The sequence below is a fragment of the Capsicum annuum genome, chromosome 12, assembly GCF_002878395.1.
Source record: "Capsicum annuum cultivar UCD-10X-F1 chromosome 12, UCD10Xv1.1, whole genome shotgun sequence".
NCBI lineage: Eukaryota > Viridiplantae > Streptophyta > Magnoliopsida > Solanales > Solanaceae > Capsicum > Capsicum annuum.
In genome coordinates this window covers 113,466,062-113,492,599 of record NC_061122.1, presented here as the reverse complement: position 1 = coordinate 113,492,599, position 26,538 = coordinate 113,466,062, and the positions used below count along the sequence as shown (strand labels likewise).

The following is a 26,538-nucleotide window of genomic DNA, read 5'->3' as shown; positions in this document are numbered from 1 at the left end:
AAATTACATTTTTCAAATCATAGCCAAACAAGCTCTTAATCTTAACAAAAACAAATTGTGTGATTATAATTTTATATTTTTATTATAGTTAAGAAAAAATACTTCAATAATACTCTCGTTAGGCATAAAATTGAAGAAGAGCCTTTGCAAAAGCTTGAACTGATGCCCTGATGGTCGACCACGTGACAACAATTTATCAGTGCACACTCCCCTTCCACGAGTATAAAATTAACTCGCGTGGGCATTTGCCCTTCTCTACAAGCAAACTATCACACCCAAATTCCAAACAGAACCAGAAACCTCTGCCGAGTCCCCATCCTGCCAACGCCGAAGCTCCAATAACCATGGTTACAGGTCTAAACTTCTGCCATAGCTTCTTCATATTACTTTATTAGTACTTTGAATTTTAACTATAATGATTAATGCCCACATTGATGGTAAAAATCATACTTAGCTATTGATTTTTCGAACACAGTGATTCGTTCGTTATTGGAGAAAGTCGTCTGCGTTGGATGGATTTTAGTTTAGTAGATCCTAATTTCTCTTGAAAAGGTGAATTGTTAAATATTTGTAATGAAATGGACCTGAATATTGTGGGCGGTAGGGATGACTTAAGTAGCTAGTTTGATGTTGAGGCGTAGTTGATTGATTGTTAATTTTGAGTAATAAGAGACTGTGGAAATGGTGATGGAGGTTATACAGGCCCACCTGGAGTTGATTTTCTGTATGGTTTCTTCTAGGGTTAGAATAGAGTTAGAATATGAAGGTGACGTTTTTTGTCTTAGAAACTCGAATTTTGTAGTATCTGTAATGAAATGGACGTTAATATTGTGGGAAATTGGAGGAATTATTTAGCGGATTCCAATTAGTTTGAGATTGAGATGTAGTTGATTGATTCATAATCTCGAGTTATAAGAGGTTGTGGAGGATGGTGCTGGTCTGGTGGAGGTTTAACAGGCACGCTTGGAGTTGATTTTCTTAATGGTTTTTTCAAGGAGTTGCGGTTGTTGCGTAAAAGTTGGCTTGGACACAACGGTCATAAAAAAACTATATTTGAAGTTTTGTTTTGAGAGTGTCTTCCAAATACATTTTGTATAACAATAATCTCTATTTCTACTAATTAGTTGACAACTAGATTAAAGGAGGGAGTGTCTGATTGTGTTAAGTTCACGCATCATTGCTTTTCTACGGTCAGATTTTTTTTTTTTAATATTATGGATAACCTAATTATGATGTATATCTGAGAAATATCATTGGTGTTTCAGTTAGGTATCATCACAGTAGTATTTTAATATTAGTTTTGTTTAATTCATGGTGATTCATTCAGACAGCACCACTCTGGCTATGCTGTTGATGTTGATTTGAGAGTTTTTTAAGGAAGGATTATTGTAGAAAAACATAAGTATAATGGATTCACTTTTCACTACCATACAAAGTAACATTACTCATTTATTGTGTAAAGACAAGTGACAAGTATCTAAAAACAGAAAATGTGCATTTCCATGTGCAGTATTTGTCACATTTAGCCTACTGTATTGTAGACTCCTAACTTTATCTAATTTAAGAGACTTCATTTATCAAGAGCTTACTTTGTCTTCACTCTTGTTTCCACATTTCAAAATTACTTGTTAAGCTTTGTTTGTTCCTCGAACATCTCAAAGGAAAAAAAAGGAGGAAGTTGTTTGTTCCTCGAACTTCTCAAAGGGAAAAAAGGAGGAAGAAGCTTTCTTTTCTTCCTTCAAAGAGACCGAAATATTCTTGAATTCTGTTGAAGCTTTCAGGGTATTATTCTTGCTACCTTTAATTTGTTTCTTGTACTTGAGTTTTTTTTTGTACCCTCAACTTTGGTGATGACAAAGTCGTTTAGGTCAAACTTATCGAAGCAAGAATTAAAAGGAACTGTTAACGAAGCCAGTTTCCTTTTGAAAATTTGTTAATTGTTTTACACGTGCAACTCAATGAAGGAAAACTGTTTTGCTCCCATTCAGAAACCCTTCTTCATTCTCTTTTCATTGTGCTCCCGTTACTTTTTGAACTTGGAGTATAAAAGGCTCTAATTTTCTCCTCGTAAATCTGATGAGTTGGTTGCAGTAAGTGTAAAGTGGCAAAAAGAAGTCTATCCTGCTGTGGAAATTGACATTAGCCAGCCTCCATATGTTTTCAAATGCCAGCTATATGATCTAACAGGGGTACCACCTGAAAGGCAAAAGATAATGGTCAAAGGTGGTTTGCTAAAGGTATTAAAATTTAGTGCTTCCCTTGGTTTGCTATACCCTATTCACTTTGCAGATGAAGCACAAAAGTCATTTGTATTTTTAGGAATGCTGAAATACTCTGCATGTAATGCTTTGCTTGTCTATTTTGTTGGTAACTGTTGGATGGTTTTCACGGTCGTTCAGGACGACGCTGATTGGTCTAAAGTAGGAGTAAAAGAGGTACGTGGCTTCTCATTGCATCTCTCTATTTTGTATGCTCTGAAGCGTCAGTTATTAAGAATCATGTGTATTTGTGTAGGGTCAAAGGCTGATGATGATGGGAACTGCAGATGAAATTGTGAAGGCCCCTGAAAAGGGTCCAATTTTTGTTGAAGATATGCCTGAAGAAGAGCAAGTGGTTAATGTAGTAAGTTTTTTACATCTTTGCGTCAAATACGCTGTTTCAGAGATGCGTAGATCGTAGTTACATAGTCTGTCTTGTGGCATATTTATACCAGCAGAAACACACTATTTGATTTATAGGTAGAACTTTACGGTACTTGTTTTGTTCATTTTATTTTTCGAAAGCAGTAATGTTTTCTTTCATCCACTTCTTTAATCTGTGCACCCATTACCATTTTCACGTATTGGAGGCTCAGCAACTCTATACGTAAATATTTTACTAATTTCATGTATAAGTTATTGGTGTGTGGATCAAGATAATGGGTGCTTAAGCACCTACCTTTTTGTAAGTAGATCCGCCATTGAAAAGCAGTTGCTTCGTCCAGCTTCTCTACGTGCAATTAAGCCTCGCTAATATATATTCTCTGTTCTTGTTCTGTGAGCACAAGTAATTTGGTGGATTCCTAGTGCTGATCAGATGCGTGGTTTCTTTATTTGCACATTTTGTATTGGATTACTGTGTTGTTTGAGAGTCTCAACTAAAAAAAACTGCTAGCTTTCATTCTTTCTCAAGAAAAAAAGAACTGCTAGCTTTCATAATGCCAAGGCTTTAATTTTGTCTGTTGAATCCGTAACTGAGTGATGAGTATTTTTATAATTTTGTTTGGTCCAGGGTCATTCTGCTGGATTATTTAATCTTGGAAACACATGCTACATGAACTCCACAGTGCAGTGCTTGCATTCAGTTCCCGAACTGAAGTCTGCTCTGACCGAGTGAGGATTTCCTTCTTGCACCCTTCATTTTTTTTCCTTTTGAAAGTGGTGGTGCCCAGTCCAGCTTGTGTGCACTTGTTCTTGCTACTTCTGACTAGTAAGGTACCGGGTAACTCGATCTACCATGGATTGGGCTAATGAGAAGAAATCATTGAGTGTTTTCTTTTCTGCTAAGATTTGAACCTAGGTCCCTTAAGGTCTGCACCCACTTCATCGATCACTAAACTACACCCTTGGGGGCCAATCCTTCCTTCCCCCCTTTTTGGATAGTCTTTTGCTTTAGGCTTGAGTTCCCTAAACTTGATTGGATTCCATCTGGTCGTTTTTAGTTCTGGATTGGAAGAGATTAAGGTCTAGTTTGATTCATTTACACTTTCTTTGGTGAGGTCATTCGGTCTATTTTCCTCCTTCTTCTTAATTCCTAAGTTTGCTAATAGTTAAAGATAATTAATAGTTTACTGTTTATGAATTATGTTAGTCAAATCAATAAATCCTTTTTCCAAAATGTATTAAGTTGTATGGTATCACACTTAAAGATACTTATTTACAAAGAAAATGAGGAAAACCAGTACTTACTAGACAAAAAATTGGAGAAATGATGCCGATTGAGCCGTAGCTCAAGAATAATGCCCATCCAACCTCCCCCATTTAAATGTGGACTGTATTTGACTTTTGTTACATGCTCATTTGGATTAAATCAATCCACATTTAACCTAATTTGAATCAATTTAAATTCCAAAGCAGCTGAATTTTCCCCGCATATGATGACCATAAGATCAAAATCTATCATCCCTGCTTTGTTTGTATATGGTGGACAATTTGGACAATGATAAATTTGAGATGATTTGAAGACAATGCCAATACAATGATAAATTTGAAATGGTTTGAAGACAATGCCAACTCAGCTCAGAAAACTAATTTAGCTGTATATTTTGTTTTTTGTTGGTGTAAACAGAAATTTTAAATGAGGCAGAAGCTGTTTTAGAATTCATACATTTCCTACAAGGACCTTTTGGGGGCCATTCCTGTACACTCTTTATATTACTGCACTCTCTTAGTGCTGTTTAGTTCTTTAATGGAATCTTATCATTTCCAAGAAGACAATAAGATCAAATTGGTTCCTACAGAGACAGAGTGTCCGACTTTTGAAAACACTCCATTAAGAATTGATCTCTCACATGTTTTTCATACATGATTAATTGGAATTCTCTTGTGTGCCTGATATTTTGAGTTTATTAATTCTTCCTGCTATAGGTATAATCAACTGGGTAAAAGCAATGATTTGGATCACTCATCTCATCTCTTGACAGTTGCAACAAGAGATCTATTTAATGATCTTGATAAAAATGTGAAACCAGTGGCACCAATGCAATTCTGGATGGTACTTACATCGTTTTCTTTATTTTCCTAATTCCTTCTTGGTTATGACCTTGTAACCTTGCAGGATGTTTTTGGGGTTCAGGACAAAGTTTTATATTTCGGAAGGTTATGCATTCTCAGTTGACACTATTTTCCAATAAATCCCCATTAACAGACTTAAGTTTTACATGCTTTGGGGCTGCACACTCAAACTTGATGTATTTTGTCACGACTTTTGTGTGCAAATGTAAAGTATCTTGGTAGGTTGTGACTAGAATAACTTAAGGCCGCGGGGGGTGGGGGGGTGGGGGTGCTCACCTACTTGATCAGCGCTTTGTGCAATGTGTGTCACTCATTCTTGCCCTGGGTTACTTGGATTTATATGAGAATTATAGGTGGTTAATGTTTATCTGTTTGCTGTTTGTGTGTTTCTTCATGTTAGCTGCTCTTCCACTAGCATTTGGTTATGTTTATGCACAGGTTTTGCGGAAGAAATATCCTCAATTTGGCCAGCAGAGCAATGGAGCTTTCATGCAACAGGTTCCACAAATACCTAAACCTACCACAATGCTTCTTTATCATTAAAAAGAAAGTGTGCCGCTGTTGCAATTGCTATATAGTTGTCCTACTGACTGATTTCCTGGCAATCACAGGATGCTGAAGAATGTTGGACTCAATTACTTTACACCCTTTCCCAGTCTCTTAAATTACCCAGTTCGAGGTACTACATCTCTCTGAATATTCGTGCAGATAGAAGTCCCTTTTTAGTAATTTGCATGTTCTATTTTACTGGTTCTTTTTCTTGCTTCAGATTGAGACATATGGCCCTTTCTTTTTTGAAAAATTTGAAGGAAAACTATCTTATATGTACATTGTTCTTTATGTCATGATTGTGATTGCACTTCATCTTGATATTTGCAGTGAAGGTCTGGATGTTGTGAAGGCTCTCTTTGGTATTGAGTTTGACAACAGGTATTTCTGCATTCAGATGTTGTATACCTTATATTTAGCTGGAATGTGTTCAGGCATTAATTTTTTATATTAAAGTTGCTTCCAATTATTTTCTTGCCTTTTCTGTGCATGGAATCAGTTATGCGCCTAAATATAAGAAAAGGCAGGTGAATTTATTGAATTACTGGTGTATATGTATTGAGATTAGAAGGAATGCAGCTAGTGGTCCTACGATGTTCTTTGGTCTGATCATCTTCTTGATCAATCCTGATAAGAATAGACATCCTCAACTTCTACTTGGGCATATCGTGTGTCATGTAGTTGAAAATAAGAGATGAATTACTGAAATTGCATTGGAACTTGAAGCTAAAAATCATGTATTTTAACTGCTTTTAGTTACTCCTACAGTTAGTTAAGTGCGATTGTGCTACTATTGACTGAAAAGGTTTAAATTGAGATTATTTCCGGTTTGCAGTCCTTGTACAGAAGGAATCAACAGTCTAAAACTGGCAGTCATTGACCTGTTGTTTTTTGGTGATGTAGTGTCAACATTCAACCTTCTTCTCAAGGAGTAGTGAAATGCTTGGATAAAACGTTTAAGGCATATTATTTATTTCTATATTCATCATCTCCTCAAGAAAAGCAGAGGATGGAGAAATTTTGAGAAGTATAAGAGGGTTAATAGGGAAACTAAAAGGCTATTAGAAAAACTCGAGGGGAAATCTTAGATGACTTGTAAAATAAGCTAGGGGCACAAGAAGGGGAAAAAATGAGGAAGATATTACAATCTAGCCTACCCCACCCCCACATCTTTTTGGAGACAAAGCTTGACTATACTAAATTATGTATTGCTCACTTTCTACAATTTGTCTTAAACCTTCCGATAAGCAAACATTGTCACACTTCAATGCCCGGAGAAGTAGATTATGGGTCTTGGCTCTTAACGAAATGCTACGCCCTAGGAGTTTCCTAAAACAAAGTAGGTTTGTTGGAGGCCAACTAGTTCAATTGAGAGGTTATCATTAAGCATTCCTGGTCACATTAAAAAGGAGGTCAAATGGCAAGGCAAGGGCAGGAAATAGATTTAGTGGAGACTCAAGTCAAGGTGATGGATCACTAATTCACTATCGCTATAGGTGGATGCTTTCCCTGGACTGTGTTTGATGGCAGCTTATATGCCTACAAGGTTTTGAGAGATCTTGCATGATTTTTCATAAGCAGATGTATATCTTAACAATGCACATTCATAGGGAACGGATGCGGAAACAGAGCCGATGTAGTGAAAGACGCGGCAGACTTTGTTGTCGGTGGTGTTCAAGATATATCAATAGCTAACAGATTGTTTTTGATTGTATTCCCCCAATATAATCTAAATATATAAATTAGCATGTTGAGAGAGAGGAGAAATAAGGACTAAACCAAGTGAAGTGTATTAAAGACGACTTTAAACAAGTATTGGCTTGAGATAATGAGATAAATGAGTGGTGATGAGATGCTATTTTGATCAATTGTTGGATTTATTTAGTGAGGAAGCTGTTTAGTTTTCATATCTAACTTGTGTCTTTATTGTACTGTTTCGATCGGGATTTTGGTGTGTGCTAGAGGCTGCTCTGCACCTATGCTCCATGTGTGATATTAATTGCGCTAGATACAGAAGAAAATGACTTGACTCTCTCTTATTCTCATGGCACTGACATGGACCAGGATTCATTGTGCTGAAAGTGGTGAAGAAAGTACAGAAACAGAAACAGTCTATTCCCTTAAATGCCACATTTCACAGGAAGTGAACCATTTGCATGAGGGTTTAAAACGTGTAAGTTTTGTGCTGTTCGTTTTATGTTCTAATTTATAACTTTAGTCTTGTTTATTCTCTACTGTTTCATACTACTGCTAAGTTCTGTCTCAAGTTCTTCCAATGTGTCAATGTGGTATTCATTCAAGTTGAAAGAGAGCACAGACCCTTGGGTCTAGTGGAGCACAGACCCTTGGGTCTAGTGGTTCAATGAAGTTGGGTTGAGCACCATGAGGTCTCAGAAACACTAGGTGATTTCTTCCCATCTGTTCTAGCCTTGGTGGACAAAGTTAGTTACCTGGTGTTGCTAGTGGGAGCTGGCAGGTATCCCGTGGAATTAGTCAAGGTATGCACAAGCTGGCTCGGACACCATGGTTAATTAAAAAAAAAAAAGAGAGAGAGCACAGTTCCCAAAGATGCCGTATCTAATTCATAGAAACTTATTTGGTAGCTGGAACTGGTAATGATAACTAATGGTTAGTCCTGAAATGGTTGGCTGGATGGAGAAAGTCTTATATAGGATGCTTCAGGGGCACCACATATACCAGGATGGGTGTTTTTTTTTCCTTCTTTTTTTTGGGGGGGGGGGGGGGGGGGTCTTTGTGTTCAGAATTTTTTCATGCTTCTTATCCCATTGTGGGGCCTACATGTTGAGGTTCATGCAATATTTCACGTCAGATATGGGCTGAGCCATTGGAGAGAGCAAAATTTCAGTAATCATGCCAACTCTGAATGCTCTAGGGTGGGCAAAGATGCTTTGGAGATTTTGTTTAAGTTGGTGCTACCAATCCTTGATGATGTTTATAGTGGAAATCTGGTATTTATCCCCTCAGAAGTGATTTGATTGCCCTCATATGGTCATTGCTTTACTAAACAGGGTCTGAAATCAGAACTGGAGAAGGCGTCTCCTTCACTTGGACGTAGTGCAGTTTATGTGAAAGACTCCCGAATCAATGGCTTGCCAAGGTATGAACTGGCTTGATTAAACTCCATTGCGTGTAGCAACTTATGTATGATCCGTTGACTATCTGAATCCACGTTCATCACATAAAAAATGTCTTTTGATGTGTTGAAGTAGTTCTCCTCGTTTCAAGCATCACCTTCTTTCACATTCTCCTTTCTTCTTGCTCACACTTTTCTTGATATTTCTTTACTATTTGGCGCTGATTATTGACCATATGTAGCAAAGGCTTCTCATACTCTCACTATTGTCTTTCTTTTTTTTTGATGAATAGATACTTGACCATTCAGTTTGTCCGTTTTTTCTGGAAAAGGGAATCAAATCAAAAGGCAAAGATTTTACGGGTATGTTGACTTGCTCCTCTTCCATTTCACATTTTTGAGATGGTCTCCACCTTGAAAGTAATCAACAAGTAGGCTGAATAGAGGAAAAGATCATTTTACCACGTCATAAACTGGGGAAAGGTTCCATGTTTTACTTTGCTATGAAGGGTGACCGGTTCTGTCACGTTTAAGTACTATCAACTCTTGTCGACTATCTGGGTTGTCAATTCCAAACTGTATATTTAACTATAGACTTGTTTGTGGTGGTGTAGGCATCGAAGCCTTGGTTATAATGCCCTTCCAATAGAAAATTAACTGAAACCTGTCTTAAGTTTCTGTTTTGATCTTGGAGTAGGCGTAACTTGGAAATAATTACATGGAGTAGTTTTTATGCTTCAATGATTACATCTCAGCAAGTAGAAATAAGAAGACAGGGATGTGATATTAATGCCTTCAGTATTCTAGTGGGATAATACTTGTAGAACAGAATTCTGGTGATGCGAGATCCATAGAGCTTCTCCCCAGAAATTCATGGATTTAATAGTTCACCCATTGCCATAAGTTCTGGATCTATTAAATAGTTCTACTTGGTGTTGTCGATATCTTATATTTGGGATATTGGGTTGAACATGGGTAACTTGGGGCTGGGTGGGTGGGTGGGGGGTCGTAACGTATTCCAAAACTAAAGTGTAAAAGGGAAAAAGATAGCAGGTTTGTTAGGTTCCATGTTTTTCTCCATATGAATTCTGATATGACCTGACCTTTTGTATGCATATATTGCGATGTACTTACTTTTTAAATTGCTGATAAGAAAGTAATGATAGCCCAAAAGACTCAACAAAGATCTTGGGCTTGCTCTTCTAGCCCGCCCCTGGGTTGAGTCTTTAGAAATCATTTGTCGTGCATACAATCACCTCATCATAGCAGTACAAGTATATAGATATGAAATACAAGTAAAGCAATTGAATTGGAATCATGAATACATATAAGGAAAGTAAACATGATGTACAACTAATGGGTGGCACCCGGGGGGGTGGGGGGTGGCGTAGTGATCAATGATGTGAGTTCAGAACCATGAGTTCTTGGGTTCAAATCCCAGCAGAGATGAAAACACTAATGAGTTACCTGGTACTTGCTGGTGGAGGTAACAAATATCCCGTGGAATTAGTCAAAATGCATGCAAGCTTGGTTGGACCCCACATTTATCAAAAAGAAAATGCTGCTTGTCTCCGATGGTGTGGTGTCATGAGTCATCACTCAAGCTCAAACACAACTGTGTGGACAAGGGCACAACACCCCTGTGATGCAATGTGTATGCTCACTCACGCTCCACCCTAACAGTGGTTCCATGAGGACGCCACTCATGTATTGACATACATCGTGCCCAGACTGTGTGAGCCCCCTACTATAGTTCTATTGTGTGCTAAACAGCTGGACAAATATGATAGGAAAGCACAACAGACTTTTTTTAAAACTGGTAACTTAAGAAAGCACAATTAACTTCTGGATACTAACTGAATGATAAAGCTGTTAAAACATGCTAAGCGACTAAACATATCAAATCATATCAAGAAATCCGCTAGAAGCATCAAATCCTGTATAACACCTACCAGGGCCCTCACAGTCAACTCTAGATACTTCAAAACTAGCAACCTAGCTCATATACTTCAAAACTATCAGCCTAGCTCATACTTGCCCACTCGCATAAACTAGATTTAAATGCATACAAGCAGCAGATAGAGCATGCTTTTAAGGATAAGCAGCAAACGAAGAGCTAATCCATTCTTGAGTGTCGATCTTCGCTCAAACGATCTCCAGTAGTCTCAATCTATTCAAAACAGCGAATAATGGATCCAAATTAGTGCAAGGTAACTCCATTATTGTAAAGATTTCTAAGGGTTAAAGTCAACTCAAATTCCCTCCTTTAGGTCAACAGTTTGAAATTTAAATTTATATCATGAGTGCATTGTCCTTAAGCTATGAGTCCAACTTAATAATCGACGGCCAATTTTAATACCAATTGCTCCATCAAATCATTGATTTTCTAATTTTCGGTTTGGGTCTCAAATAATTTACGCCTCTTATATCACATGATTCTATGCATTAAATTCAATTAAAATTAAGCATCATTTTTATTCATTGCTAGGAATTATTACCTTAGATTTGGATTTGAATCTATCCACCCTTTCATGATCCAAATTCTCAAAGTTTTTTCCTTAAAGTCTTTATTACCTTAGATTTGGCGACAAGAGGGCTCATGTTTGCAATGCATAATGCGCCTTACCTTAACCTTTGCAATCATGGTCAATGCCTCCCCAACCACAAAGAAGGCTTGAACCAGGGTTGATCGGACTTATCCTTCGCGGTTGCTGCCCCCCGCGATGCTCATTCCCCGTGTCCTATGTGTTTGCAGCATTTTCCTTGCAATTGCATAAAAGGCATTAACAAAAATTGAAATTTCAGCTAATAATCTATGCTATTGAAATTTCTGCTAACAACCTTTGGAGCAGCGGTAAAGTTGTGGTCATGAGTTCGAGCCATCGAAGCATTCCTTAATGCTTGCATTAGGGTATGCTGATTACATTACACCCCTTGGAGTGTGGCGCTTCCATGAACCTTTTTAAATTTGTGGCATGGATACCCCCACCCCCACCCAAGTTCATTGGGTCCTAATGCGAATACCCTTGGAGTGGGGCGCTTCCAAGGACCTTGTTAACGAGGGCTTTCCCTTTTTACATCTGTGGTGCGGATAACCCCCACCCCCGGGTCCTAACCCGAGCATGTCAACAAGTTCAAAAACATTATGTGAACCTCTCTGTAGCCTCAAATTATTCAACAACTCAAATACTCAAAAAGGGGTCAAGTTGCTAGGGGTTGTTTGGTTGGGAAAGAGTTATCCCGGGATAATTAATCCTAGGATTAGTTATATTTTGCATTAGTTATCCACCATATATATGAGCTAACTTATCCCATCACTATGGTATAAGATGTGGGATACATAATCCCAAGACTAACTAATACCTCCAACCTAACACGGGACCCAGGACTATTATGCCTTATGCCTCACACCAAATGACCCCTTACAGTTTGAACCCAAAACCTCATGGTTGTTGATGTGCCTCAAGTTATAAATACTTATTCCAGGAGGCCAAAATAAACAATTAAAAGACTTAGTAACGGTCATGAGACAGTTAAGGGTAGTTTTTTCTGTAGAAAAAGGGGCAGGGCAGTAGAGGAGGGTATTCAGAAACAAAGAAAAGGGAATTCTAGAGAGTTCTAGCCTCCCGAATGTCTAGAAATGTGGGAGAGTTCTAGCCTCTTGAATGTCTAGGATTGCTGAAATCTGTGTAATCTTAGTGTTATGTATTGTATAACTGAATTTCATTCAAGTATTAGGTTTTGTTTTAAGGTGTTAGCAGTTTCCTAGTGGCTGTTTCAAAATTCTGATTGTAATATCAGTGTATTTAGTATAAAAAAAAAATCAGTATTTGTTCCTTTAATTATTGTTTCCTACAGAAAAGTCTATCAATTTGGTATCAGAGCAGTAACGTTCCGGTATGGTGTAGAATAGAGGGACGCGTCGAATAGGTAGAGACAAATTTGACAGGAGTAAGAGAAGATGTCGGAAAACTGGAAGGATGGTTTCAAGAAATGAGAGTCTCTTGCAAGAATTTCGAAGCCCAAGGACGAACTGTGATGATGGCAGAAGAATCCATTTCTCAAACCAGATCCATCGAAAACCAAGAAGACGGAAGCAATGTCAACTTGGAGAAAAAGATGGGAAGAAGTTTCAAAAATTGCAATTACCAGTTTTCGAAGGAGAGGATCCTTTAGGATGGATTTTCCAAGTGGAACGATATTTCGCAGTGAATGAAATTTCTGAAGTGGAAAGATTACGGGCAACAGGTGTTTGTTTGGAAGGAAAAGCCTTAAATTGGTATTATTGGATGGAATCTCGCCAACAAATGTCAACCTGGGAAGACTTCAAAAGAGAGTTGTTGAACCGATTTCATGTTCTCAAAAGATCAACCAATATGCTGTCTTAATGGGGCTGAAATAGACTACCACAGTCACTGCGTTCCGTGAAGAATTTGAAAAGGTGTCGGCATGTATGAATGAGGCGTCCGATGAAATGTTATCGGGAGCGTTTTTGAATGGTCTGAAAGAGGAAATTCGAGCAGAAGTGATGCTTTTACGGGCTCAAACATTGAGGGAGATAATGGAGATGGCTCAAAAGGTGGAGGATCGAAATTCTGTTTTGCAGGAAGTTCAGAGTTTTAAATTTGAACCAAATACATGAAGTTCATGCAATAAACCAGTTGGGTTTAGACCCAATTATCCTCGAGTCGCAAACATACTTGAAACACGTGACTCAAGAACTGGATTAGTAGGTAGTAACACTGATTCACCCGTGCATACTGCCGCAAAGTCGACTACTTCGGCAGAGAAATCAGAGGGACAATTCAGAAGGTTGTCCGATTCGGAATTTGCTCGAAAAAGACAGCAAGGCTTATGTTTCAGATGTGATGAAAAGTTTGGCCCCAATCATTGTTGTAAAATAGGCAGCTTAACCTATTAATTATTTCAGAGGCACCCAATAAAGATGAAGGTGATATGGACGAATTCTTTGAGTCTACCGGAGAAGATGTAGTTAAAAGGGAAGCTAAGCGTACTATGATAGTGTAGAATATGCAATTATCGATCAGCTATTTGCAGATTTTCACCTTTGAGGACAAGGTGACTCTTATAGGGAGGGTAATGATCTGCCTCAAGTTATAAATACTTATTCCAGGAGGCCAAAATAAACAATTAAAAGACTTAGTAACTGTCATGAGACAGTTAAGGGTAGTTTTTTCTGTAGAAAAAGGGGTAGAGCAGTAGAGGACGGTTTCAGAAACAAAGAAAAGGGAATTCTGGAGAGTTCTAGCCTCTCGAATGTCTAGAAATGTGGGAGAGTTCTAGCCTCTCGAATGTCTAGGAATGCTGAAATCTGTGTAATCTTAGTGTTATGTATTGTTTAACTGAATTTCATTCAAGTATTAGGTTATATTTTAAGGTGTTAGCAGTTTCCTAGTGGCTGTTTCAGAATTCTGGTTGTAATATGAGTGTATTTTGTATTAAAAAAATCAGTATTTGTTCCTTTAATTATTGTTTCCTACAGAAAAGTCTTATCAGTTGTCAAGTCTCAACCAACTTCATTGACCATTAGGCCACACCCTTGGATGTTTTTTATAGCCTCACATATGTTATGACATGTTTAAACCACAAGTTTCACAAGTCATATAGCTACACAAATGTTACCACATATTTAAGGCCAGACGTTTCTAAAGACATTTTCTCTCTCTCTCAAAAAAAAAAAAAAAACTCCATCCCTAGTCAAACGGGGTCACATGAAAAGAAACACAGTGTTATATTTAAGCGTGGTGTCTCACCTGATGGTAGTTCCCTTATTGTCTCTCCTTTTCTTGGTAGCGGATGCATCGAGCCATAAGGTCAGTTATAAACAACTAATAAACAGCTAAAAAACTTCTCTCGAGTCATGCTTTCAGGAAATCAATAGTCTTTGTGGTTGCAATTCATTGAATATGGGACATGTCAAAAAAAGAAGATTGCATTGGATTTAAGATGTCAACCATTTTTAGCCAATAATGGCTGGGATTGGTTCTGGCTGACTTTTCTCTTTTGGGAGAAGGTAATAGAGGACTATGTTGCTCGGACTGTTCAAAAATGCCAGTGGGTATGTGGTGGGATTCTCCAAAGTAGTGTATTTTTGAACAATCTAACATGGATCCATTCACCGCTAGTAGTTATGTGACAACAAGGAATTATAAATTGTGCATGATTGATTTTAGGTAGGGGTGTGCATCGGTCGGTTCGGTTCGATTTTATGTGTTATTGGTTTGGTTTATCGATTTTCGATTACCAACCAATAAGATATTTTCTTATCGGTTTCGGTTTATCGGTTTTTGGTCCTTAACGGTTCGATTTTCGGTTTAACCAATAAGAAAATATTCATAAAATAGAAATAGTAACAATATATATATATATATATATATATATATATATATATAGAGAGAGAGAGAGAGAGAGAGAGAGTAGTATAGATATTTATGTATATAACATAAATAGGGATAACACAATAACTTAGTGTATCCTAAACCGATAACCCAATAAGCTAAAACCGAAACCGAACCATTTACCCAATAAAATATTTTATAAAATCAATAAAAAATCATTAACCCAATACCAATAACCCATTAACATTATTATCGGTTCGGTTTATCGGTCGGTTTTTGCACACCCCTAATTTTAGGTATATCAGGAACTCTAATGAAAATGTAGGAAGCACTTCGAAAAGAATCATAATCTAGCAAACTAAAATTTATCTATGCTTCAAAAAATATATAGTCATGTCTCATATTAAAACTCAACATTCAAACTTTCTTTAGTAATACAAGTATGCTAATATTTTTCTTAAAAAAGAAGTTTGCTAATATTACAAAATTGTATTTTATAGTTTCTGAATGTATTGGATCTTTCGTTGCTCTAAGATATAAGAAATGGTATTCTCATACTATGTCTATGCCATCAGAAAGTGGATTACCCATTGTCGTTGGATGTATATGATCTTTGTTCGGATAACCTTCGCAAGAAGCTAGAAGGTCCTCGCCAGGTATTGCCTTTTGCTCATTATTGATTATTTGTTTCTAAGATATGAGGAGAGATCCTCTTGGGACCTTTCTTACTCTTACCGTATTGTCCATGACTCTAAATTTGCTGCTAGGTTTTGAGGGATGCAGAAGGTAAGAAGGCTGGTTTGAAAACCAGTGTGAAAACTTCAGTCTCAACTGCCGGTGATTCTAAAATGACAGAGGCTGAGGTATGAAACTGATTTTTCTACTGTAGGAGTAACTCAAAGGCGATAAAGGGTGCGACTTTGGGGCCTTCTTATGGTGGACTTTACAAGGTGGTTGAAATGGGATGCTTAGAATGTCTAAAAGTAACTTGTACTTCGATACTTTTTCCTTTTCTATTGTTTATACAGGAATCATCTAGTGGGAGTGGAGAAGCATCGAAATCTACAGCCCAAGAAGGTAGAAGAAACACTTCCTTTCCCTAATAATTGATGACATAATAAACATTTGGTGATGCTGTATTTTGATTGGTAATTATGGCTGGCGTTAAAATTGTAGTATATGGGGGAGAAATCATTGCCATGATCTTCTAACCCATTTAACCTTTTTTGCTTTGAAGAGAGCTCTATTAGTCAATTGTCTGTTATAATTCGGCAGTGATATTAGAGTTTCCATAAGGTTTTGTGATTCTTATGACAATGACTTTCAGCCTCGGGTATGCAAACTTCTCTTTGCAAGGTCATTAATATTTTTGATTCCGAACAAGTGACTTTCCATTAATAATTTTGGTCTGTTTAAGATTATTAACTGGATCAGATTTGTTCCTTTATAAATTACCATGTGTCCCTTGATGCCTGAGGACGTTTTCACAAGTTCCTTTGGAAGGAAGCACCTTTGTATTTATAGAACCATGAAAGTCCTCAAGATTTAGCTCTTTTGGTACTTGAACTAAATTAGTGACTAAATTGGTGTTTTCTAGGAATCCTTTCATATGTTTATACATTTGTTTATATGTTGAAATTATCAGAAGTTCTAGCATTAGATAACCATGTAACTTTCTTTCAAGCCAAATTTCTTAGCATTGGAATGAAATAGGCCCAAATGGAGCATCAGAAATATCGAGGGTTTACACTAGCGACTCACTGGTTCCGAGTTGGGATGCAGTAATTGTGAATGATCATTTTTAATCAACAGTTCAGTGCTTCTAATTTGGAAGGGAAGCTTGCCCAATAGATCAATTTTGAATTCCATTATGAGTGAAGAGTTGAACTGATTATTATTATATTATTATTTTTCAAATGATGCTCCAATTACATAAACTCCATTATAGGTCTTCTGCCTGAGGAGGAGCACCAGTTGACTGGAATATATGATTTGGTGGCCGTGCTGACTCACAAGGGAAGAAGTGCCGACTCAGGGCATTATGTTGCCTGGGTCAAGCAAGAAAACGGTCAGTTTAGCTGGGAATAAATTTTGTAGTAGTTAATTGTTGCTTTTGGACTACCATCTGATACAATATATTGAAAATCTCATTGTAAACAGGAAAGTGGGTTCAATTCGATGATGACAATCCAATTCTGCAGCGAGAAGAGGACATCACTAAACTTTCAGGAGGTGGTAAGTGAAATCACTTCTTTATTAGCCTATTGGTAAATTTCCTATGCCTGGCAAGTCTATCTCTTGTGAAATCAAAGATATAAACCAGACGGTATATTTAGTTCATGCAGCGTGATTTTATTGATCTTTTTGTCAGTTTATTTATGAAAGCACCTTATTTGGTTTCAGGTGATTGGCATATGGCATATATCTGCATGTACAAGGCCCGTGTTGTTCCCATGTGATTTTGTCTTTCATTGGGTTGGTTTCACATATTGGACAAAGATGTATTTCAGTTGGTCACGTTAAACATGGTTATTCTGCTTTTACTTCAGAGTGTAATTTATTACGTTTAGCCTTGAGTTGCACTGGAGCTGCCTTGGAAATTCCGCTGGAGAACTTTTCAGACTTACTGAATGGTGGATTTAAGCAATATAGACTTAACATCTGACTACTTTCTGTGATGGAAGTGCTTTTGTTCTTCGATATCCATTGTTGGTTATTGGTGATTTCCTGTAAGTGCTGCAATATGATTTTCACAAACTAAACATAAAACAAATCCTAATGGGGTCGGTCGTTGGTTCATGGTTGCAATTTTCTGCAACTAGTTGATGCTCGTCTATTTATATATATGTTAAATCTGAATTTACTTAAATAAAATGGAAAAGGTTCAAAAATACCCTGAACTATCTAAAATGGATAAAAAATGCTCCTCGTTAGTTTTTAGGCTCAAAAATGTCTCTCCGTTAAATAGTTGGCTCAAAAATGCCCTTCCCTAATAGAATTTCACCAAGCATGCCACGTAGGTAAAAAAAGCCATGTTGCCATGCCACATCACCATCCATGTCATCTTTAATTTTACCACCCAAATTAAAAATTTGACCTGACCCGAAATTAAAATAACCCGACCCAAAACAAAATAACAAAGAAAAAAAGAATGATCTTTCTCTGTGCCTTCTTATTTCTCTCTCCTGAAAGAAAAAATTCACACTAGGGTTCACTGCAGGTGCTTTTTGAATTCATTCAAAAAGGAAAGATCCATTGTCATATTTCATTTGTTGAATTCGTAAATATTTGGTGGCAATCACGAGCTTTGGTTGGGACAATGGCTAATTAATGAATCAACCTTATCTCAAGATGTTATTTTTTTTGTTCTGTTCGGACCGAAATGGTATCTGATTTGCATTCCTTCTCTCAATTTATGTATTGATCATGTCATTGAAACTTTTGCTATTATCTGTTCATAGTATTTTCAAATGTGAAACCCAAATTAGTAGTATAAATAACTCTTTGCAAATTAGTAGTATAAATAAATCTATTGCTGATGTAAGAAACATTGAGAAGCTAGATAACAGCTCTCTTCTCTTGGTAAAATGTAGGGATTTTCGTTGCTCTGATGTTACCTTTGGTTGCTATTGATTGTCTACTTCTTTCTTCTACTTTTCAGAGTATCCATTTTACATATTCATAACTTTTGGTAAGCCTTATGTATCTTGGATTTTCAATTGTGCTGTGAGGTCCTAATTCGAAATCTGGGTTTTCTAGTAAAATGGATATCTTGTAAGTTGGATGATTTTTGTTGGATCCTTATTCCCGCCTGGACTGCTATTTGTCCTGTTCAGTGTTAGCCCTATTATGCATAATATATACTCAAGTACATGTGAGTTTAATTCAGAGATGTAAATTTTGTATCTAGTTTCCAGTATGAAGCCACAGAGGTAGATCGCAGGTTCGAGGCTATCGTGGAGAATATGCTTGATAAGTAAGTGCATTTTCATCTTCTGTCGTGGAAGAATAACAATCTGAACCTAAAAGTCTCACACTATATTCTGGATGTTCCTTCTGGTTTATAATTGCCTTTCTTTTGACTTATTAGGTGTACAAAGGATGACAAGTATCAACAAGCCGTTGGCATGGCCATTGAATACCGAAGGCTGGATAAGGTTGTCGAAGCAATTGTGAAAAGTGATGAAACTTATTTCAGCCCAAGAAGCTGCCAAAGTTCTCATTTTGGAGAAGAAAATCAAAAACTTAAAAGTTGTCGTTTTCGTCTCATATATTTTTTTCTGTGTATGTTTTAGGAATCACGAAGTGAATATATATTTGTGTCTGTTAGGAGAAATTATATTGAAGTAAATCTATTTGTTGGTTGTAATGAAGTAGAAGTGTTTGCATTATGTTGTTAATGAAGTTGAAGTATTTGCAATGGAGTGAATGACTTATGTTGTTAATGAAGTTGAGATTGATATTTTATTTCTGCTCCATTGGTCTAATATACATAGAAACCAGTGGATTGTGCTAAATTTTGATTGATGATAGGCAGTAACAAGTGAATTTAGGCCTGCGATAGCTATTCACTCTAGAGGACGACAACTGAAAGTTATAATATACTTATATTAAACAAAAGTTTAGGTAGAAAAGAACTTATACACACGCATGAACACACAGAGATACAGATCAAGCAACAAGCTCACTAGTTTTTAAATTAACGGAATCTTAAGCGACTAAAGAGAACACATCAAGTGAAAAGTTAGAACTAAAAAGTTGTTAAAAAAAGGGCATTCTTTCGTATGGACTAAAAAGCAAATTAGGATAAACAAATTGAAACAGAGGGAGTAAGAAAGAAGACACGACTTAACCCATAGGTCAACAGACTCATACAGTTTCTGTAATGAATCAGACATTATATGGAAAGTCACACTTAACTGTTGGGATTAAAGCTTATTATTTACCAACCTGATCCAATGAGCTTGACGCTTTACGGACAACAATTAGGAAGGCCAGACGCAACTAGTTTAATTGAGAAACTTTATGAACATAAAAAAATTGGTTATTCATATTATAGCTAGCCATCTCCAGGTTGGTTGAGTTTTGTTCTGCTCTTTTATAATTTACTAGTAGTTTTGTTTCCAATTGAAGTTATCACAATATATGAAAATGAATTCGAAAAAATAAACCCTGCCTACTAGATATAAGTGAGCATGAAGACTAACGTCATAATGCAGTAAATTTAACAAGAAACAGGAAGAAAATATCTTGAATCTGGGAACGAAAACATTAGTAAACAATATTACTGCATTATGCAATGAAGCCCTTCACCATCCAACAACAACAACAATCCGAACATAAATGCCAGTCAAACCAGAATTTCTGCATTCACTTAATAATCCAATGAAACCACCAAAACAGTAAGAATAAATATAAAAAAATAGTAACCAAAATAGTACAAAAGTTGGACACTAATGTTTTGCACCAAAATTCAGTCAAAATAAACACAGATGCACCTTAATGTTTTGCATCAACTTTAACCAAAAACAAAATAAAAGCATTCAATGCCTAGAAATAGTCACAACATATTAAATTTGGGTTCTCCCATTATCTTTTTGGCCTTCAACTTTTCCAGCTTCGTCTCTCTTGCATTTTTTAACTGATTGCTAGTGATAGCCTTTTTTCCTTTTCAAGTAAGCTTAGAGGGTGAATTAGGCAAATCTGTAGGCTCACTAACTCCAGTAAGATCACCTCTAAAACCTATCAATCTGCTCCCAGAAGTAGCTGAAATTTTGAGAGTTTGCCTCACCAACAACCTTGTGTCTTCAGGAACAATTTTAGGCCTTAAATCTAGATCACTTTTGGGTTCACTAGAAGGACCAAATGGTTCATACCGTTGGACCTCTCCTTCTTGTGTTGGTTGAGGGGCTGAACTATTAATGTCATATACATCATCTTGAACTTTTTTTTTTAATTCTACCTTTTCTTCTCTTCAATCTTGCACCTTGTTCGTCTTTAGCAAACTAAATTAAAATGCATAAAATTAGTTCATGTAAATATTCATAAAATTATTCATTTATATAGATAGGCATAAAGGTGATATCTTGCATGTCTTTGCATTATGTGTTACTGAACCACACTTACTACAAGTCATTTTAGTTCCCTTTCTTGAGTGAGTCCATTCTCCCGCTCTTTTAATTGATGTATCTTTTTCTCTTGTTCTTTTGAATTTTGGTCTTCCAACAATTTTCACTGAATCTGGTGGATCCATTGCATGTTCTGGAAAAATCTTCCAAAACTTTTCACCTCTTACAGGCAACAACTTGATCTTGTATATCTTCAAGTAAGCTTCCTTACTATACCACACACTTATCTCTTTTTTCATAAGACCAGGTTTTTTTGTTATACTCCATAGCCTTGATGGCATGAGGGCATGAAATTCCAATCAGCTGCCAAGACCTATAAGTGCATTTCTTCTCCACTAAGTTCACCATGTGCCTATCTTCACTTTCAGACACTTCATAACTAATATCACCATTGAAGTTAAAGTACAAAATTGAGCAATCTTCTTATGGGTAGTGAATAATTCCATGCACTTAGGACTAAAATTTTCCTTCCATTTGCTTACCTCAATTTCCTTATCTTTCAATCTATTCATTATCTTGAATCTTATTTCTTCAAGCATCTTCAAGCTTGGCTTTTCCCTTGGTTCCACTATCTAAGAGTTGAAGGACTCAGTGAAATTATTATCCACCATCTGATTTTTGCAAATAGTGTCCATATATGTCCTGCACCATCTCATTGGATTGAATTTTAACAAGTCTTTGACAGCTTTCTCTGATAATGCTCCAAGTGCACTTATCTGGACCTTGAAGTCTTCTTCATAAGTACTCCAAGCAGCCCACCAAAGCAGTTTCTTCATCTCCCCTGACCTAAACCTCTGCATCCAGTTGGCCTCAACATGCCTAACACAATACCTATAAAACATAAAAAGTGAATGTTTAGCCATAAAATACAAAGAGAAAAATATTGCAGCTTCTTGAAGTACCTGTGGTGGGCTAAAGGAAGGACATTTTTCACTGCATCTACCAGTACTTGATCATGTGACACAAATAAATATTTAGTTACATAAAAAACATATGTGGACAGATTCAAATAAATTGAAATTTATAAACTAAAATTTACCTTTTGCATGTCAGACATGAAAGTGACATTTTCTCTATTTTTCAGATTTAGTGACTTCTCTAGCAATTGTAAAAACCATGTCCAAGTCCTTGATGTTTTCTTATCAACTACAACCCATGCAAACAGATAGAAGCAGTTATCACAATCTTGTCCTATAGCCACAAGTAGTTGTCCCTTGCAATGGCCTCTCAAAAAGGTCTCATCCAGTCCAATAAAAGGTCTCGATCCTTCTTTTCACCCTAACTTTAGTGCATTAAAGCATATTTAAATTCTAAGAAACTTTCTTTTCCCTTGTTCTAATCCATTCTTTGATAAATTAATCACTACATCACTGCCCGAATTACTCAATTTAATCTCATTTGCGTAAGCCTCTAACTTGTTGTACTCATTTAAGAAGCTGCCTTCTATTTTTTAAAGTACCATCCTCTTGGCCCTTTTCAACATTGAGGGGTTAACATTCAAATTAAATTGATCATCCAAGTCTTGTCTCATATCCTTATTATTCTGTACGTTACCCTTGAAATATTAGGATAAAGAAGATGTGGTGGCTCTAGGATTCATAAATGCATCCTCACAAGTGTGCTTTTCAATTAAGGTTTTAACCTTACATTCTAGAACCTTACCATCTAGTGAAACTAAAATGACAAATGGACAACCATCCTCACATATATACCTTAGTCTTGTTTTGTCACTTCACTTTACTCTAAGTGGTTTCTTATTTTCCAGGGCATAGAGATCCACATTTTTTAGCCTCTTTCTTGTCCTTAAAGGTCATTGAAAGATGAAGTTCTTTGTAATGATCAAGTTTGTCATTCACTTTTCTATTCCGTTGCATCTTAATGGCTTCTAACTCCTCAAAGTTATACTTCTCATAATTTGACTCACTGTTATCAGTAAAATCAGTTTCCGATTCAGCATCAGTACCATATTCACACTCAATGAAGTGTTCTTCAGGATGATAGAGTAAAGCTGGAGCGGAAACAGATTCTTCAAAATCATCAACAACAAAAAAATGAATCACTTTGAATTGTTCATTTAATAGTGACTGGAGTATTTTAATACCTTCAGACCCTTCAACCAAGAAAAGTTTCTTACATGGACCTTTCATAAGTAGTTGTTTCACAACCACAAATCCTAAGTTTTGGGTATATTCATCTTCTATCTTATAGTAATCTATCATATCAGAAGCAATATCTCTCCTAGCAGCAACATACTTCTCTTCATATATTAGTTGGGAAATTTTAATCCATTTACCCCCATAGTGTAATATAAAGTCAACAAACAAACCTTTCATATTTAGTTGTCTGAAAAAAAAATACATAAATCGTATTAGAAAATGACATCATAAAAGTAAAACTTTAGATTTGTTTACTAGTAAACATAAAAGAAGTGTTTACTGGTGAGCTTCAAAACTTTAAAAACAACAAAATATAGAGGACCAAATATTTATTAAACTTAAAATTAAAATAGAGAAAAAGAAAGCTCTCAACTAGCAGCAAATAATAAACAATGAAAAAGGAACAGTGGAATCACACAAATCACTTGATACAATACATACGTAATCAAATTTAGATAACATAAAAAACACATATAATCTCAAATCAATAAAGTAAGTGCTCTAGGGAATTTATACTAAGACGAGCAAACATAGAGGGACCACATATTTTTTTACACAAAAATAGAGAAATAAGGCCCCTCAACTAGCAACACAATAATAAACGATGAAAAAAGAGGCATTAGGACCACAAAAATCAGATTTGAATAATATAAAACAACACACATAAATATTGTAAACTAATGTTGAGTTTTATAAGATTAGATGGGTAACAAATGATAGCTTCAAATTTGCGAGAAACTATGCTTATCACTTACAGACAAAAAAAATCATCTTTCTACATAGCAAAATTATAACCTAATTTTGAAGTGAACCCTAACTTCAAAAATCTATAATCTAATAGCAAAATTTCAAAAGGAAAAAGGACTCACAAGCAGAGCTCGTAGTTGCCACCAAATATTTACGAATCCAACAAGTAATTTTATAGAACAGCCGTGGGGAACAAACGAAATATGACAATGGGTCTTTCCTTTTCGAATGAATTCAAAGAGCAGCTGTAGTGAACCCTAGTATGAATTTTTTCTTTCAGGACAGAGAAATAAGAAGGCACAGAGAAAGACCGTTCCTTTTTTCTTTGTTGTTTTATTTTGGGTCGGGTTATTTTAATTTCGGGTCGAGTCGAATTTTTAATTTGGGTGGTAAAATTAAAGATGACGTGGATGGTGATGTGGCATGACCACGTGACTTTTTTTTACCTACGTGGCATGCTTGGTGGAATTCTGTTAGAGGGAAGGACATTTTTGAGCCAAATATTTAACGGAGGGACATTTTTGAGCCTAAAAACTAACGAGGGCCATTTTTGATTCATTTTAGATAGTTCAGAGATATTTTCGAACTTTTTCCGTAAATAAAATTATTATCAAGTTGCGAAAGTTGTGTTCTATAGAAAAACATTCATTACAATGAGTCTTTGGAAGTATGAACTCGTTACCGCTACCACTTTGTTATCCTAGCGTACTGTTCTGTGCTCCTTCTGGAGAATCTTTTCCTTCCCAAGTATAAGTATGTGTCGACGGAAGCTAAACATTTGTGCTGCGAGCTTTCCTTTAAAGGAAAGCAAACGACGGAAGTAGGTCTCTTTAGGAGAAAAAGTATTTCATCCATTCATTTTTATTTTAGGAGAAAAAGTATTTCATCCATTCATTTTTATTTGTCTACTTTAAATTTTGCGTGCCTATTAAGAAATAATGATTGTCTATTTTATTATAATGCTCATATTAATTGATGTATAGTGTTAGGTATTAAAAAATAATTAATTAATTAATACTGAATATAAATATTGAAAAAATAATTATCTTTTCTTGATATGGTAAAAGTGCTACGTAAGAGTGAAAATTTATTTTGGAATAGTGGTTAAGTAAAAGTAAACATTTATTTTGGAATAGTGGTCAAGTCAAAGTGAACAGAGGGAGAACTAGAAGAGTTTCTGCTAATTAATTGTACAACAAATTAAATTGTATTTAATTGTACAATGAAATAAATACAAATTATATCATTCTGGGAGAAGTATATCCAAGGTAAATAAAATCCATGCAGCATAACTTAGGACTGCCTATAATTACTACATTCAGGCTTTTCTATATACTATTATACATTTTTTTTTGGAGGAGGGGTGGGGTGGGCGTGGGGGTGGGGGGTAATTTTACATACTATATATTATAACTGCGCCGTAACATCGCTTAGATACTTATAAGAGAGGTTGTATGGTGCTATTTTCTAGTAAAGAATACTAGAGAATTAATCATCACTTTTATCTCCAACGCTTCCGTCCAGGTTCAGCTACGTGTTGTGATCAGCAGGTAGAAGAACTAGGACATTTTAAGATACCTGCATTTTTTGTCAACTCCTTGACCTTGTGTCCATCTTCCACTGGAAACGCTTGATCTGGCGTATAGTTTGGCCTCACGGCCTCACGACCAGAACCCGATCCATTGAAACATGCTCCGTTCGCGAATACATCTTTAACTGACTGGAAATTCCCTTCCACTTCACCACTCTCCTGTTTCCATGTGACCTGTACCATATATCGCTCTCATCAATCAATCAATCAACCATCGCTCATTTCTAAACTAGGTTTTTTTCTTCATCTATTCGAACTCATTTCACTCTGCTGTAAACCTAAAATGAATAAACAAGTGTAATTGTCTTATCTAGAAGTTGAAGTTATTAGAGGCCTCCACTGGATAGGGTTTCATTATAAATTGGTAAGGAGTTCTCGTTATAATTGCCTAAATTCACCATAGGCTAATAAAATAGACATTGACAGTAAAATGTTAAAATGTTTACCTCGTTCCTTCCTCCTCTTGCAAAGAAATAATTGGCTTGGCTCTTAATGCTTGGGTTCATGCTTCCCCCTATTGCGTAGTTACCCCATCCCTTGTAAACATTGTTGACCACATGTGCATATCCATGACGAATCCTGCATAAATAATCACAAAAATAAATGTTTTGTCACGTATACGTTACGATACTGAGGTGTGAAATAATTTTATCACTAAAATGTAAGGGAAAGTCCGCATGCTATATATTGCATACATTCCTCTTTTTCTTAGTTCCTAGGCTATAGATAACACCCCCCTTTTTCCGCTGGAAGAGTTGAAAGAAGAAGCGAGATTAGAAACGAATCGAAAACTAAGCATTACGAATTTTGAAGATTTTCGGAAGAAGAATAAAGATATTTCTTATGTTACACATAATAATAGATGAGTAGCACATCATGTTAAGTCAAGTGGCGATCCATAGAAAAATTTACTATTCATTGGAACTCGATAGCTTTTATTCAAATTCTATTCACTAAGTATCAACAAATATTTTTAGTTATATATTATTATATATTAATTTGAGGTTGTGTAGGATTCCATAAACTTCAAATCCCACATGTGAGTCATTTATCTTGGTAATTCCAAAAAGCTAAAGAAATCTTAGAATTCAAAGCAATTATTTAAATTTGTAGGGTACCTTGGCATTCTCTGGTTGCAATTA

General features: G+C 36.2%; 2 protein-coding genes across 4 annotated transcripts in view; one reads left to right on the top strand and one right to left on the bottom strand.

Moving 5' to 3' along the window:
* The first annotated feature begins 141 nt into the window (after positions 1-141).
* LOC107850577 (ubiquitin carboxyl-terminal hydrolase 6) lies at positions 142-17,474 on the top strand. Of its 3 annotated transcripts, XM_016695191.2 has the most exons (18): positions 142-354; positions 2,092-2,237; positions 2,400-2,435; positions 2,515-2,622; positions 3,271-3,371; positions 4,626-4,752; positions 5,211-5,270; positions 5,384-5,451; positions 5,652-5,702; positions 7,386-7,494; positions 8,351-8,439; positions 8,709-8,778; positions 15,350-15,430; positions 15,542-15,637; positions 15,803-15,851; positions 16,723-16,842; positions 16,935-17,009; positions 17,178-17,474. In XM_016695191.2, the coding sequence occupies exons 1-18, from the start codon at positions 171-173 to the stop codon at positions 17,231-17,233; spliced, it is 1,626 nt and encodes a 541-aa protein (XP_016550677.1). In that variant the 5' UTR covers positions 142-170; the 3' UTR covers positions 17,234-17,474. The 3 variants fall into 3 exon arrangements, with proteins under 3 accessions (XP_016550677.1, XP_016550678.1, XP_047256338.1); XM_047400382.1 differs by lacking the exon at positions 142-354 and having other exon boundaries at positions 2,097-2,237; positions 2,320-2,435; XM_016695192.2 differs by lacking the exons at positions 3,271-3,371; positions 4,626-4,752 and having other exon boundaries at positions 156-354.
* A 7,645-nt stretch (positions 17,475-25,119) lies between these two features.
* The window catches only part of LOC107849104 (pectate lyase 1-like), an 11,663-nt gene continuing 10,244 nt past the window's right edge, over positions 25,120-26,538 (bottom strand). The window contains exons 3-5 of the mRNA XM_047401626.1: positions 26,515-26,537; positions 25,843-25,975; positions 25,120-25,570 (exon numbers count right to left, since the gene is read on the bottom strand). Coding sequence (XP_047257582.1) covers positions 25,349-25,570; positions 25,843-25,975; positions 26,515-26,537 — 378 coding nt within the window. The 3' untranslated portion in view covers positions 25,120-25,348. The remainder of the gene's footprint in view (positions 25,571-25,842; positions 25,976-26,514; position 26,538) is intronic.